At 38.3% G+C, this 16101-nt stretch overlaps 1 protein-coding gene across 1 annotated transcript; it reads right to left on the minus strand.

Moving 5' to 3' along the window:
* Positions 1-4043: 4043 nt before the first annotated feature.
* On the minus strand, positions 4044-15869 carry LOC101171947 (prostaglandin reductase 1). The gene is made up of 9 exons (XM_023948865.2): positions 15728-15869; positions 15123-15253; positions 15001-15046; positions 14857-14916; positions 11220-11387; positions 9531-9804; positions 8377-8482; positions 5949-6067; positions 4044-5868 (listed from the first exon to the last, which is right to left on the minus strand). The coding sequence occupies exons 2-9, from the start codon at positions 15226-15228 to the stop codon at positions 5758-5760; spliced, it is 990 nt and encodes a 329-aa protein (XP_023804633.1). The 5' UTR covers positions 15229-15253; positions 15728-15869; the 3' UTR covers positions 4044-5757.
* Positions 15870-16101: the final 232 nt, after the last annotated feature.

Below are 16101 nucleotides of genomic sequence, written 5' to 3' on the forward strand. Positions count from 1 at the left end.
GAAGTGTGGGAAGGCCCTTAATTCTATTACAGAAGAGAGCTATTCGAATTATTCATAAAGCAAATTTTAGAAATCACACAAATGAACTTTTCATTAAGTCAGGTTTATTAAAACTTAAAAATGTAATTGAATTGCAGAGCTTATTAGTTATGTTTAAAGCCAGAAACAGAGTTTTACCAGAAGACTTACAAAAGCTTTTTATTTTCACCACAGGAGATGAAAATCAAAGGAGAAATTTTGATTTCAAACAACAGATTGCTTGAACAACATTAAAGCAAAAGTGTTTGTCTATAGCAGGGGTAAAAATGTGGAATTCCCAGGAGAATCAGTTAAAAAGTTGTCGAAATATTCAATTTAAACGGATGTATAAAGTTAAACAAATTAGTTTGTACAAACTTGACTGTTGAATGGAATGTTTGGAATGTATGTATTAAATGAATGGAATGTATTTACTGTGTATTCGAACTGTATATTGTGAAATCTGAGCACAGGTGATGGTGTGAGAAATGTCAAAAGGATGCAATGTTTAAAAGGGAGCAGATAATTATAAGAATTGTATTCTTCAATTCTGCTGCCTTTTAATCATGAAAATGTTCAATATGTGAGACAAACATGTAAACATTTGGACATTACTTTTCATGAAAGGAACAAATAAAATAAATAAATAAAAAATATTTACTGAGATCAGACTAGGCCAAAAAATAAGAGCTTGTTTTGTCCAAATTAAATATTTAGATTAAAGTTAAATGTTTAGCTTTATTTTTTATTTTTTCAAATAAAAGATTTAGTTTGGAGCTAAATATTTCAAGACTCCCTCGCTGCAGAAAAAATGGCAGATGGAGTTCCACTCCATGCTAAAAGCAGAAGTTGGTGTTCTCCAAAACGAAAATTGTACATGTTTTTTTCTTCTTTTTTTGGTGTTGCTGGATAAGCAAAGCTGCAATGTTACATAAAACTCAATAAGCTTTCCTAATTGAGAGAGGGTAAGTTTTTATTTTGTTAATTCTGGGCTCCTTGATTTTGACTGTGACGCCATGAGCGGTCCGAAGGTCTTGAACTCCTTAATGATGTAATTGCAGGACAGGCAACAGGTGAGCATCCGGCACAGATCGGCTTTTATAAGAGACCAGGACAAAAACAGAAGAAGAGGAAGAGCACCAGCGCGAGACAGGAAGGCAGAAATTGGGCCAGGACAGGGAGATCTGTGCCACCGTGGGAGCTGTTTTGTTTTTGCAGTCTGTTCTGAGTCTTTCCTGCAAATTCTTTAATACTGCCTTCTTTTGACTTTTTTTTGTGTCTGGAGTGTGGTTAGTAGTGGCTCTGCAAACTAGGGACCCGTTTTCTCAGATTCTCCATCGCACTGATACTGCTCTCATGTTTTTGTCACAAGAACAGGCAGTTGGCTGGATCCAAATGCAGCCGGTTTATTAGCTCAGCAAAAGGTCAGCAAATCTAAATAAGGGTCAGAAAGGCAGGGGCCAATGACAGGCATGAGATCCTCAAAGGAGAGACAGGGGTAGTCAAAATCCAGGCGAGAGTCAGGGCAGGCAGCAGGCAAACAGAGTTAGGAGATCAGGTCCAAATACAACACACTGTAATAAAGGCAGATTGGCACAAATAATACTGAGCTCAGCTCAATGCAGTGCTTAAATACGCTGTGGTTGAGTGAGTGAATGAGTCAGGTGTGCGGCATCCAGGAAGTGAGCGCTGGGGTTGCTGGGAGATGAAGTGCCTTCAGTACTCTGGAGACTGCTCCCGCCGTTGACCAGAGGAGACAGAGCTTTGACTTCTGACATTTTTTCTTCTGGTTCACAAGCATATGCACCATGAACTTCTTTGCTTTATGGTGCCAATGTGTTTTTTCATACAACTACGTTTTGCTTGCTGTCAACCTTCTTCAGAACGAAACATAACAAGAGGTCTGAGAATCGGGGTGGGTTGGTTTTCCTTTGTTCAAGTTGAGGAGCACTGAGTAGGTTGTTGTCCCAGCACCTCCTGCAGAACTGTTTGAGAAGGTGTCTGTGTATCTATTCTTGCCCCCCCCCCCCCCCCACCCCCCCCCCCCACCCCCTTCTGTGGCTTTATTTAAACCTAACTGGAGCTTCTAAAGGTAAGTGGATGATTTCTCACCTGGATTCTGAAGTTTTTTTTTTTTTAATTGGGCAAATAATTCTTCCCCATCGTCCACAATACCAAAAGCTGAGTCCAGCAGCTGCAAGTAAGCCTCTGGTGGGGGACTTTTACTACATCAGCTGCCAGTAGAATCAAGTTCTCAAGGCTTTTTCTGGATATTTGCAGGGGAGACACACTATTGTGAAGCAGCTCCACATGTGTACACCATGTTTTAAAGTCATTCTCGTTGTTAGGTCCAAGAAACTTCCCGGAGAAGGAACAGAGCCTCACCAGGGACTGCAAAGGTGGGGAAATGTCCTAGCTTCGTAAAGTGTACTCAACCACAAACCTTCGGATGTCAGGCAGATTCTTGTAATTTAATGAAAGTGACAGCGCTCTGAGAGGGACTTGACACGCCAATGTAAGGGTGGGGTCATCTAAGATAGCACAAGGGTTAAAAGCTGAATTGTAATATAGTTGGTTTGTATTTTTATTATATATGTTGAACATTTTATCTTTATAACAGCAAATACATATACATAGCATACACGTTTGATTTGTTGTCCAGGGTCACTTAATATTCGCAGTCAAGTAGGCATATTTTTATGGAAATTGGTTTGTTTGCAACGTGAAAAAAAAACAATACCATTTTCTGAACCCTATTGTGATTTGAAATAAAAACAAATAAAATGGTACAAGTCAGTGACGTGCAGTGAGGTTAATGGCTGGTGAGGCACTGACGTCATCAGTCAGATTTACAAACATATGAACCATACTGAGTAACTTATTCCCCATTTGATTGACAACAGTTAACGTGTTTTGTTTAAAATATCATTTCAACATGTTTTTTTCATATACAAACTGCAGCATAGAAAAAAGCACAAACCTTATTATCGTCTTACCTTTACTTGTAAATAAAGTCCATACGCCGCTCCTTCTAAAGAAAATGACTTGCCGCTTGCTATCACTTCTAGTATTTTTTAAGCGTCATAATCTCAAGGCTCACCGGCGCCCCCTAACATGAGGCACGAGAACTGCTGGCCTCACCCAGCGGCTTTTTCGCCGGCGTTTAGCGCTCAGCACAAGAAACACGTCCCTCACATTCAGTTATTTATAAAAAAAAACACTGTACATCATATACATCTGCTAAATTATCTAAATTCAGCTCATATAGTACAAGTGATTGAACCGATATACAGAGAGACAGCAGTACCGTCTGACTGCATAGGTATTGCGCAATCCAAGGTGAGGCTCAGCGGGCTGGTGCCTCATCGCACGTCACTTCTTAGTATCTGAATGGCAAATGCGGAAATTCAGCGATTTTGAAAAGACAAAACACCCAAAAATGGTACATTTAAATGGAAAATGACAGCAAAGCAGAAATTACTGATTAAATATAATAATTTAATTTATTTTTTCTCTTTTCTTCCCATAATGACAGGTGAGGCACCTGCCTCTCCTGACTGCACGTCACTGGTACAAGTGAAACATGCAGCAAAAAGAAGAACAATGCAAGGAAGATTGTTCAGGAGGAAGATTGCAAGTGAGGATGCAGATGTACATGTTAGTAAAAGAGGAAGAAAAGCGGAAAGAAGGAGGTGCATTTTCTGCATTTATCAAGTTCTTTAACTGCAAAGATAGACGTGAAACTTATTAAATATCTTGGGACTAACAGCGGCTGATGAATCGGGAAATTCAACTTTACTACCTCGTTTCAATCTCTAGGAGGCAGCACACAGATTGCTTCAGACTAATTTCAGGAAATAAACAAGTTCATATTTACGAAGGACTTTTAGGGCCACCAAAAAAAAAAAAAAGTAATGTAACGAGATTTAAAGTTGTATATTTACAACAAATCATCAGTCAATCATCAAATTAAGATACAAATTTAAATTAGTTTTACAATACATACAAGACCAGTAAACACCAAGAAAGATCAAAGAAAACTTTTATTATAAAGTAAATAAGAAAGATCTGCTTACAGTTTTAACTATGCAGTTTTAAAACAAGCAATTGTAACAGATGGATTTTATTCATTCAGGTAGAAGCCGTGTCCGTTTTTTTCTTTGCTTCTTTCATGGAAAAAACAGGAAAAAGAAAAGCCTTTGAAAACTACAAAAATGTTTTAACAAAACTAAATTCTATTGAAAAAATACAGACATTTCTCAAACTTATTACCGTAATTTCCGGACTACAAGCCGCTACTTTTTTCCTGCGCTCACAGCCCTGCGGCTTATTCTGCGACGCGGCTAATTTATGGATTTGATTGGCGGCCGCCATGAACGAACATTCGGGCTCGGTGAATGGTTTTGTATGCGCCATCCACCACCAAGCACAAGTCATTTTTTTTAACACACCTCTGAGCAGCCAAACAGCATGGAGGTCACTTCAGGTCTTAGACACTTCAGTCATGGTTCAACAAAAAGAAACACGCATGCCCGGCCGCATCCCAGAATCCTTTGGTGCCATTAGACCCAACGTGCACTTGATCGCCGCTACAATATGATAAAGCTTTCAAGTTAAAAGCAATCGTTAAAAGCAGCGTGAAAAAATCCCCCATCAGTAAATGGAAATGCCGGTCAGCTGCGTGACGGAGAGAACAGCGCATGCTCAGAAGTGTATTTACCTCTGAGTCATAGTGACTCGGCTGGCTGCACGTAAATATGTGTGAATAACATCAGCCTTTATTTTGTCGGGACACGACTGGAAACACAAATCCATTTGGTCGTTTTTACGGTTTCTGACTGAGCGGAATTTTGCATTGAAAAGCTCACAGCCACCATGTGAGCTTTTCGGATAGGAAGGGGAGACAAGGAGCCCGCTTGGCGAGCGCGGAGCGCAGAGGCGTCCGGGGAGCAACAAGTGTTTGTTGTGAAAGGAAGCTTCTGACGAACGCGCCGCGCTGAGGCGCGCGTATCGCGCTGAGGCGCGCGCTATTTTACTGATGTTTTTTAACCAGCCCCGTTAGTACCATAATGCTGCCGCGACACAAGTGGAAGGAGAGCTGTTCCTTTTCACCCCTCCATGCACTGCTGCTCCTTGCTCATTCTTAAACACGAACAACAGTGTGGCGAGCCGGGCGTTGGCCCCGCCTTTAGCCCCTAAGACTCATGGGAAATGGGGGATCGCGGATGTAAATTTCCTCATCATAACTGAGGGATGTAATGTTGATTATATGGTTACTGTTAGTAATTTTATGTATGATACCTAGTTTGTCAATAAGTTAAAAAAAATAAAAAAAAATCAAATAAAAAAACCCATAACTGAGGAACTTGTGAACAGAATAGAGGTCCATGCTGTTTCAGATGTGGGTGTAATTAGATACATGAGCTTAACACAAGGCCAGTACCAGCCCACAGTGTGGTGATGAGCCATGCACACTCTGGTAGTCAGGACGCGCTTTGTCGAGGCAGCGGCTTGTATACTGATGCGGCTTGTGTATGTACAAAAATATTAAAGCACGTTAAAATAGGTGTGTGCGGCTTGTAATCGGGTGCGCTTTATAACCCGGAATTTACGGTAATTTAGTTAAATTCAGTGTTAATAAACACTGAAAAGACAATACATCTATTGTAGTAATTTTCCAGTGCAGTATATGTAAAATCCTCCTTCATTAATTGTGTAAAGACCTTTATTGGTCATCCATCAGACAGCAACAATGGCTTTGCCAGTGTTGTCTCCTTTCAGCATCCCCATAAAAGCAGCTGGCATGTTTTCAAAGCCTTTGGTGACGTGTTCCCGACATTGCAGTTTTCCCTGCAGAGGTGTTATGTGTGTTTACAATTAATAGCAGTGACACAGAAATCTTTTCATTCCTGATTGATGCTCCACATTACCTGTTTGAACCACGCCATCAGCCTCTTGAGGCTTTCAGGATGCTTGTGTGTCCACCTGCTTTGCATGAAGCCCTCCATCTTCAGCTGCTTAGTGATCATGGTCAGGTGTTGGTACGGCCCTAACAAAACACAAACACACTCTAGTCCAGGGGTCTGCAACCTTTACCACTTAAAGAGCCATTTGGATCAGTTTCACACAGAAATGAAAACACAGGGAGCCGCAACACCCTTTGAAAAACCCAGTGTTTCCAGTGAACGGCATAATTTCACTCATTTTTAAAGTTTCACTCGTTATTCAAACTCATTCAACATGTACTGTCTTCAGGGGCGGTCCTGGCTCATTTGTCACCCTGGCAAAACAAAATATTTATTTTACTTTATTATTAATCACAAGTAAAACATACTTGTATAGTTATAGGAAAGATTCTTCTGTTTTTTGTGCTTAATTGTCACATAAAACTGAACAAAAAAAAATGCCTTGTGCGTTCATGGAGCTCCAGTACATAGAAGATTATCGGAACTCCAACAGCCACCAAGCCTAACTTAGTCCGCTACTATACTTTCATGAGAGAAAAAAACCTGCCGAACCGACCCTAAAACCGCCCAAATTATCCATACCCACCCAAAGCCATTTTACCCACAAATTTAGAACCAATCTGGCAAGACTGTCGATGTGTTGAGGTGCATACTCCCACCTAGTGTTAAGGGGTAGTGCACGTTCGCTGAAGCATCTTCAATCGATGTAGTTAGGGTGCTGCTCCTTATGTCAGATTAAAGGAGTAGCCAATCTCTCTAAGTGTCTCCGCCTTGTTTGGTTTGATTGACAGACAGACTCGTTCTGCTGAAAAAGCTCATTATGAAATAAATAAGTCAGCCTGAAAAACAGCAATGTGAAATAAAAACAAAGCTACTTTGGAAAATATTGATTTTGAAATCCGAGTTCCAAAAAAAGAAAAGCCAAAGAATTATAATAATAGTCAACATCTTTAAACATGAAAATTTTAGAATGCTGTTTTAAAATAATGAACAGGTTTTTAAAGCAAAATGAAATATATTTACCGGTAATAATATAATGAAATAAAAATATATTTTCAAATCTGCGTGCAGATTTCTCACAATTTCATGATCTTTTTATATATTTGTGAGAGATATATTGGTTGATTGAAAGGTTGCATAAGGATATATTACTTTTTTTTAAAAATCATGAACAATTTGGGGCTCCATAGTATTCCCCCGCGCATAACCCCCCCCGCGCACTCCTCCAGTCCACAGAGAAAACAAAATACGGTCATCATAGCAGCAAGTTGACATGATAATAGGGGCGTGGCGAGGGAAGGGTGCGCTCCAGAGGAGGCTTCGGACCGCAAAGCGTCTAGCTCAGGGGTGTCAAACTCAAATTCACAGTGGGCCAAAATGAAGCAGTGAAGTAATGTCGCGGGCCAAACTTAATATTTATTGAAAAATTAACTGCAACTGATACGTTATGTTTAACCTTTTCATATAGTGATTTCTTATGTGATATTCTTTTGTTACAGCCACATTAGCTCGGCACACAAGACAAACAGGTCTGTCCTTTCTATTTGTGAACAGATAATCTGCCTCCCACCTCTCTGGAAACCGCCTGTTTGTCCGTGTATTAGCAGTACAGTATGTACCACGGGCCAGCTCTAATGCAGATTTGATATGATTACTATATGCCAATTATAATTACACTGTGGGCCAAATTTGGCCTACGGGCCAGAGTTTCAATAATGTGGTCTAGCTGCTCTGCGTGAGCGAGCTGCTGGTTGCAGTGGAGCGGCTTTGGGACGGTGTGTGAGCTGGCGGGGCGGCTTTTGAATGCAGAAATGCCGCTCCGAACAGTCCTGAGAAACTGTGTAAACAATCACGTGAATTTGTGTTACCAGTCGTGCCCAGACAAAATAAAGGCTGATGTAATTCCTTCATATTTACGTGCAGCCAAGATGCAGACTGCAGCATTGACCTCACAGATTTTAAGCGCATCCAAAGTTTAAAGTTGTTGGCTCGTATTAGCCTAATCCTAACTCTTCTTCCGGGTCCATGCGGCCAACAATAATAACATTTAGAAAAATTATGAGCGAACAGGCACTTAATAAAATAAATGAATAAATAATCATAACAATAATAAAAGCACGTTTAGAAGATCATCTTGCTCTATTCCGCAGCTTTGTCTGTTTACGGCGGAACTCCCCATTTCTTCTTCTACGGCAGTTTCCGGTATTTTAGACAGTTCTGCACAGGTCAAAATAATTTATTCCGATCGAAAGTGTGGCATTTGTAAACGTTATAATCGGATGAAGTTTTTCTGGGACCATGTACACAGTGCAATTCTTATACGATCTATGATCCGATCACAGACATTTGACCGGAAAATGTCTAAATCAGGAAGACTGAAGGAATTGCAGACCTGTCTGAGGTGTGGTGTCGTTGTACAAAGAGATGCTTCCACAAACAGCTATTCTCCCAAAGTTTTTCATTTGTTGTATTGCTGCAGTTGAAAAATGGCCTCCGACCTAAAATAAAAAACAAAGACAATTCTTCAACTAAGTTCAAACAAACTGTATCACTACAGCGGAATTAATCTACACTACAAATAACAAAAAATGTGTTTTCCTGCAAAATAAAATTTGTTGAAAGCAGCAGTTTGTAATGAAATTGTCACCGTATCACTGCATATGTTCTCTGATGAGGGCTTTAACCTAATAAACTCAAACTGCAGTGATGACATACAATATTTAAAATGGTCAATTTTTTTAATGTTTTATAAAAGCTTAGAAAACGTGCAATCATTTATTTAGTTCGTTAGTGTGAAACTACGGTGGCCCTGAAGTATAAATTACACAAATAACTTATTGCAAAAACATTAAAAGATCACGACAATTGAAAATCAAAACAAATAAATAATTCATAAAAACATTACATTTTAGGAGTCAAAACAAAATTCCAGAAAAAAAAAACACAATTCCAAAAAATGAATATAAAAATGATATGTTTTGGAAAACAAGAGTAATTTTCAGAAACCAAGTGAAAAGTAAAAAAAAAGAAACAATAAGAAATTGAGGTTGATGGATAATGGATAATTCAACGATTGGATGATGACATTTAATTTTTGATGATTGAGTTTTTTTAAATGCCTCTTCAATGCTTAGTTTTTTTTATTAGCACAGAGCATAACTCAGTATCACTCTATTCCAAATAACTCTCAGTTGAAAGGATGGACAAACGTCATCATTCAATCAGTGATGTCGCATAGTTTTGCTTCTCCAGTTTCCTATTGTGTTTCGTTTTTTAATATATTTGATTTCTGAAAATGACTTTAGAATTCTGAAACTTTTTTTTTTTTTTTTACAGAAACTTTTTTTAAGAAATTGTGTTTTGGTTTCTGGAATTTTGTTTTGATTTCTAAAATGTAATGTTGTTTTTTTATTCTTTTGTTTGCTTTGTTAATTGTCGTTGTGATCGTTACTATTTGTCGGGTTGAGTGATTTGTTGATGTGATTTGCACTTCAGGGCCACCGTGCAAAACTGAGAAAAGGCTTAAAGATGACCAGCACTACTTACATTTTCAAAGAAGCAGTCGTATCCATCAGGAGAAGCCTTCCTCAGAGCCTCCTCCAGGGAAGAGACAGTTTTGTAGTTGAAGGCTTCATCAAACCCCAACTCCTTCAGAAACGCCACTTTTGCCTCCGATCCTGCTGAACCCACCACCTTACAGCCCTTGATTTTGGCAATCTGTCCCACCACAGAGCCCACGGCTCCTGCTGCAGCATTCACCAGCAGAGTTTCCCCTTCCTTCAGGTCCAAAACTTCTTCTACCCCATACAGAGCAGTCAGGCTGCAGACACCAAAAATGAGAGACTCACCTTTTTGTGGAAGAGTTCTGTTCAAGACATCCTTAAAGCAGTGATGAAAGTCAGGCAAGGAAAAAATCCCTGAACTTTTCTTTGAGCGATATGGCGGGCACAGAGCGAAATTTTGGAAAAATACGTGGTCTTAGATGCATTCTGGTGCATTCTGGCAGCTAGTTATTCACTTCTTTATCAAGAAACTAAGACTAATTGGAGCATCATGATTTGTCATTCAAACCCCTAGTTTGACTCTCCATTAAGGACTTGCTGGTCCTAAAAAAGAATTTGGAAAATTGCTCAAAGTAACACAATCCTACAATCTACGCTTTTCCTTAAAGCTGCAAAACATACAATTGCTAAAATATAGTAACATCAAAGCCCCAAATGGCAAAAAGAACACCAGTAACTATGATATTCTATGAAAATACCTCAGTTATTTATACATTATTTCTGCTTTAGAAATGACTGATGTACAACATCCACTTGCACTGTTTTCTCAAACTATAACTACATCAAAATATGGGATCTGCTTTAAACTATAATTCTATAACATAATACATCAATTCTTTAACACCAATACTAAGTAATCTGGGAAATATCAAAACAAACATACAAACTAAACTAAACATTGTAAACATTATTTTTTAAGGGAGTGCGGGTCCAAACCATCAAATACTTATAATTAATGTTAACTATACTGAACTAAATCATGGTAATTAGGAAATACAAATAAATTAGATAGAGAAATGTATTCAAAATAAAAACTGAAACTCAAAACTAAAATTGAAATTATTTCAAAATGTGGTTTTGAGATTATTTTACACAAAAAAGTATTTGACCTACACTACCTTAAAAATCTTTTTTTTTTTTCCAGCCAAGACCACTTCAATTTGTTTTTTATCGTCTTCTCACAACTGAGGTCGTGACCACGCTCAATAATGACGATGCCTGCCATTATTTTAACACAAATTTGATCGCAAACTCTTCAGATGTGTTTGTGAAAGTTTAGCGTGGGTCCGCCAGTTTTGGTCTCTAGGGAAGCAAGTCACGCTGACCACGTGGTGCAGACAGAGCCAATCAGACCCGTCGACGCATCCGAAAGCAACTAAAACGTCCCGTCATTGGTCAATTAGGCCGGGAAGACGAAAGATGGCCACGACCATAGAGGAAGCGATCTGCGGAGAAATATAGAAAATAAAGCTAAAATTAGCTGATTTCAGACCATTTTCTAATCCGGAAAGCGATTTGTCCGTAGAGATCAGGTCTTTATTTCCCGGAAAGTACGTTCGGTTTGCTCAAAAACCCGGATTTCCGGGAATTCCCGGAAGACTTTCATCACTGTAAAGAGACACTTTTACATCAAACAAACCACTTTGCAGACATTCAGCTGTACTCGTCTTACCCTGGCATGCCGATGGCTCCCAGTGCCAGTGACAGAGAGACATCTTTAGGCCAGTCAGCCATGACAGGAGTGAGGTCCTTCCCATCTGAGATGGAGTGGGTCGTCCAACCACAAGAACTCACCACATGGCTTCCCACAGGAAAGGCGGAGTTTTTACTTTGGATCACCCTAGATTATAGTAAAAAACAAAACCATCATTAAATATTGTTTCAATAGGTTTTAGTTGACATTTAATTGTGTAGCAATATAGTAAATGATAGATAATAAGGTAGGATCATTCAGAAAAGTCTCACAAGCAAATTACGTTTATTCAGACTATTTTACCTCATGGTCAAATCAACCAAACAAACCTTTTTTATTATTTTTTTTTACAAATAATAAATTCCTGTTGGTTTGTCCCAACTAGTTTTTGATAAACCAAGAAATGACATTTTTTTATTAATAAATGTTATTTGCATCATGGCATAGAACAAAACTAATATAGAAACACGACTTCCCACCCCTGAGGGAAGCTTGTCAAGACATTACAGCTGAAATGATTCCCAAAAATCTTGAGATTTTAAGAATTCCTGCCAAGGATGTTTAGGATTTATGCTACATTAGTCTACGGTCAAAAGTTAATAGAAGTTACTGCAGCCGCCATTGTAGCCACGATATCCAGAGAGTGGTAAAGACAGCGCAGAGGATCATCGGCTGCCCTCTCCCCTCACTGAATGACATCTACCATTTAAACTGCCTTAGCACAGTGACTAGCATCATCACTGACTCCACCCAACTGCTTTCCCTCTGTTTGACCTGCTGCCCTCTGGCAGGAGGTACTGGTCCATCAGAACCAGGACAAACAGACTCAGGAACAGATTCTTTCCACAGTCAGGCAGTTACCATAATGAACACATTTACCTCCACAAACTACACCCCACTCTGACTGTTTACACACACTCTACATACTGCAGTATGCAGCAGAACTTCCCACTCTGCTCCAATTGACAACTTCATCTACTTCCACACACAATATTTATTCATAGTGCACTTTATTGTATTCTATTTTTATACCTGTATTTTTATTGGTTACTTGTACATATTTTGATTTCAATTTATAGTATCACCACTCCAAGGCTGCTACACTTTCGTTGTATTATGTACAATAACAATAAGGGCTTCTTCTTCTTCTACATTTGTTGTACAGTGTTGTACAGTTGTACAGGTGTTGTACAGTTCTTGTACAACACCATGTCAAAGTGACACTCCACGGTCCCAGGGGTGTTTTTCTGTTTAGTCATTGATTCATTTACTTTTGTTGTAGTTGTTGTTTTTCAATCTTAAATTGTTTTTTAAATTGTTTTTTGTTCCTGAACAGTTGTTTGTTTTTGTTCTTGGTGTGAACTTCATTAGTTATTTCTGTATTTTGAAAATTTTTTTAATGTTTTTTTACAGTTTACATGTTTTGCAGACCGCATGTTTTTTACACTTTTGCAGCTGTATTTATTTAATATTTATTTCTTTATTTAATAAGAATCTCATTTTTGATAATAATTTTTCATAATAATTTTAGTAATATTTTTAATTATCTAATATAAATGTAATTTGTGATGTCCTTTATTGATGTTATATTATATAGATTATTTCTGAATGTCGTGTTGCTGCCACAGATAAATGAAATTTCCCCATTGTGGGATTAATAAAGTCATCCATCTACATCCCATGATTTAGTGCACCTGTTTAGCTGCAGGTTGGGTCTTTTGTGGTGGTTTGTGTATAGGGAGGGTGGCCAGGTCCGGGTTTTTCAACTGCTTCATTTACCAGGTTCCATTAAATAATTTTGAAAACCTTGAAAATTAGCTTTTTTCAAAAAACAAAAACAAAACATGTTTTATGCTCAATAATAAACAAAAGCATTTTGTTGGACAAAAAGTATTTTGTTTACTTTTGCACGTTACAAACAATGGATCTGCATTGGAGTCTCCGGTGTCTGGTCAAGCATTAAAGTCGTCATAGTTATTAAAAATGTCTGCAACAAATAAATAAACAGCAGTTTCTAGAGAATATTTGAAATAAGGGCATGAACATAGCCAAAGAACTATTTGATTTGTGGGGGGGTTGGCACATTTGAAACTATAACAAAGCAGACATTTTTTTATTTGATTTGATTTTAGGCTTTTTTTCTGCTGTGGCTAAGCATTCTTGTTTTGAGCTTCAGGCAGTCTCTACTTCCAGAAAAATAGAAAAATAAAGAGACATTGGCTATGCCCAAATTCCCTCCTCACTCCCTAGTTACTAAAAAAACTATTGTGCAGCACGATCTAGTCCCCAGATTTTAAAAACAAGTCGGACTCACAACTAATTTATTTTTAATGGCAAATATGATGTCACTGATTTCACAAAGTATAAACCTAATAAATATGAGCATTTTACAAAGACTAATTATGAATCCACTGTGTTCTGATAATGAAAATGTGGACAGATTAGAGAAAAAAGTTAAAATACTTTATTTTCACTTAAATTGCTCAAATGCAATGCATTTTGGTTTGTATTCGCCAATCTACTGAGCATCGATGGACAGTGTTTTATTTTGCAAATACTTATTTTAAAATTTCTAGGGCACTCAATTTTGGAATTGTAGATTTGGACAGATCTACAAAATGGCGAACGCAATATACAGTGCACTATGTTGTGAGTAGGGAAGGAATTTGGACATAACCAGTATTTGGTTGAATGCTATAAAGCATTCAACCCATTGTTTTCCTGTTATATTTACTTATTTATTTCTTTATAATAGTATCTTCTGCCATTTTTTGGTGCTTAACTCCTTCAACAATTTTTCAGCTATTTTAACCATTCAACTTTCAAAAATGTTCAGCTCTTTCAGCTTTTTCCAGTTATGACGTTTGGTCCTTAAAATCCTTGAACTTTTCAAGATATTCCAGGATTTTGCGTCCATTGAAATACATGAGGAATCCTTGATGCAGAAGCTCGCTGGCTCGAGACCCGGTGCTGGCATTTTTCACAAAAATATATTTTTGTTATTGTGCCGTTTTCACTTCATTTATGGTCAACTTTGATCATTTCTTTTTTTTTTTGCCAATTATTACCCTTCATTATTACCATTATCATTCATTTTCATTCAGTAATATAGCATTCATCCCTGCATTTTCTTCTGGAAATGCAGCTCCTTCTAGTTATAATTTAAAATTACCCAAATAGATGAGAAAGTTATTTTTATTCAAAAAAAAATGTTTTTTTTCCAAAAAGAAAAAAAACTTTAATGAAGGATAAACGCATTGCAAGCAAGTTATCCATAAAGCACTTAGCAAATATCTCTGGAGCCCTTCTTAAGGAACCCCAGATCCTTGTGCTTCAGCAGAGCACAGATATCTCCTCACACAGTTTCCAGTAAACTCCATTTATGGACTTCAAGCCCAACATTTGGAAGCTCTCTGAGAGCTGTGTTTTCCCTTGGAATTTATTGCTCCTATTTATCAACTGCGCAATACAAAACAGACTTGCATGTGAAGAGTCAGCCCAGAATGTCAACATATCCACTTTTGCTTCTCGTTGACTGGGAATCAAAGGCTTTGGAAAGTGAAGGCAGATGTGTGGGCAGTGTTTCTGTTTTGAGGGAGCTGTGTTGGTTCCTTACTTTGCCACTTGAGATCCAATAATCGCGTCACCTTCCTTCATCCGAAATCTGCTGAACGGCCTGAAGAGATTAACAAGAGATAAGCGATCACTCAATAAGCACTCAAAAGAATGTGTTTGTTCCACATCACTCAATTAACGGTACCTCAGGTATGGATCCACACTGAGAAAAACTGCTTCCAGGAGGACCTCTGGAGGGAAAAACAGAAAATTAACGAGGGAAAAACTGTTTGGATTCCGTGTCTGAATAAAGTTAAACAGACTTGCCTCCATCTCTGGGCTCCGGCAGCTCCTCTACTTTCACCTCAAAGTCGCTGTCTTTTGGGAAACCGTCAAAGTGTTTTAGCAGGATCCATGATTTAGCCTGGACCATGTTTCAGTGATGGGCAGTCGGGCCTCTGAGGAAATAAATATATTTATAAAACCATGTCGATGGTAAAAACATTGATTTTGGACACATAAACATTTCATATAATAGTTAAGATCTCAATTCTGGGAAAGCCCCTTTCAAATGTCCCCTTTCTTTCTTTTTGAGGGAGTCATATAAATCCTTAAGCTAGTTTCTGGGTAACTTCATCATAGTTGTGGAAGCTGAAAAAATTGAATTGAAAAAGGAAGCTCAACATCTGAGTTCTACAGTCTCATATATAAAACCATGTTACTCTATTTTCTGTGTTTACTATATTGTCTTCCACCGTGTGTGAAAACAAAGTTTTAAATGAATCCAAAATGTCAAATATTGTGAATGTGAACAAAGAAAAAAGAAGCATGAACCAAACAATGACTGTTAAAATGGTCTAAAATCATATTTAAAACTATAAACAAACGGTTAGCCAGTTTCCACGGAAGCTAATGTTTTGTATTTGTCTTACCAGAGTTGTTTGTGCTTTCAGAAAGATAGGTTCGAAGCAACGTGACGAAATTCAAAGTGCGACTAATGAAAGAACCTCAGGAGAAGAGGGCGGGAGGAGGGCTCGGGTCGTGTATGATTGGTCGAAAGTTCAACACGGATGCTTGACGGTTGCATGTGCGCATGCTCAGTTTGGAGCACACTTGCGGTCTTTAAACCCCACTGTCCGTCGATGCTCACTAGATTTGGCGAATGTAAACCAGAAGCGAATAACGTGGTTCTATATATGAGACTGCTTTAAAGGAAAATGCTCAGAAGTCTGTTGTCTGTCGTTTCAACACCGCGTCTGTTTCGAAAAGACAGCGTGGTAACAGAAACCTGACAGTTTTGTGTTTT

This window comes from Oryzias latipes, chromosome 18 (assembly GCF_053564925.1).
Source record: "Oryzias latipes strain Hd-rR chromosome 18, Olatipes_Hd-rR_3.1".
In the NCBI taxonomy this organism is placed as follows: Eukaryota; Metazoa; Chordata; class Actinopteri; order Beloniformes; family Adrianichthyidae; genus Oryzias; species Oryzias latipes.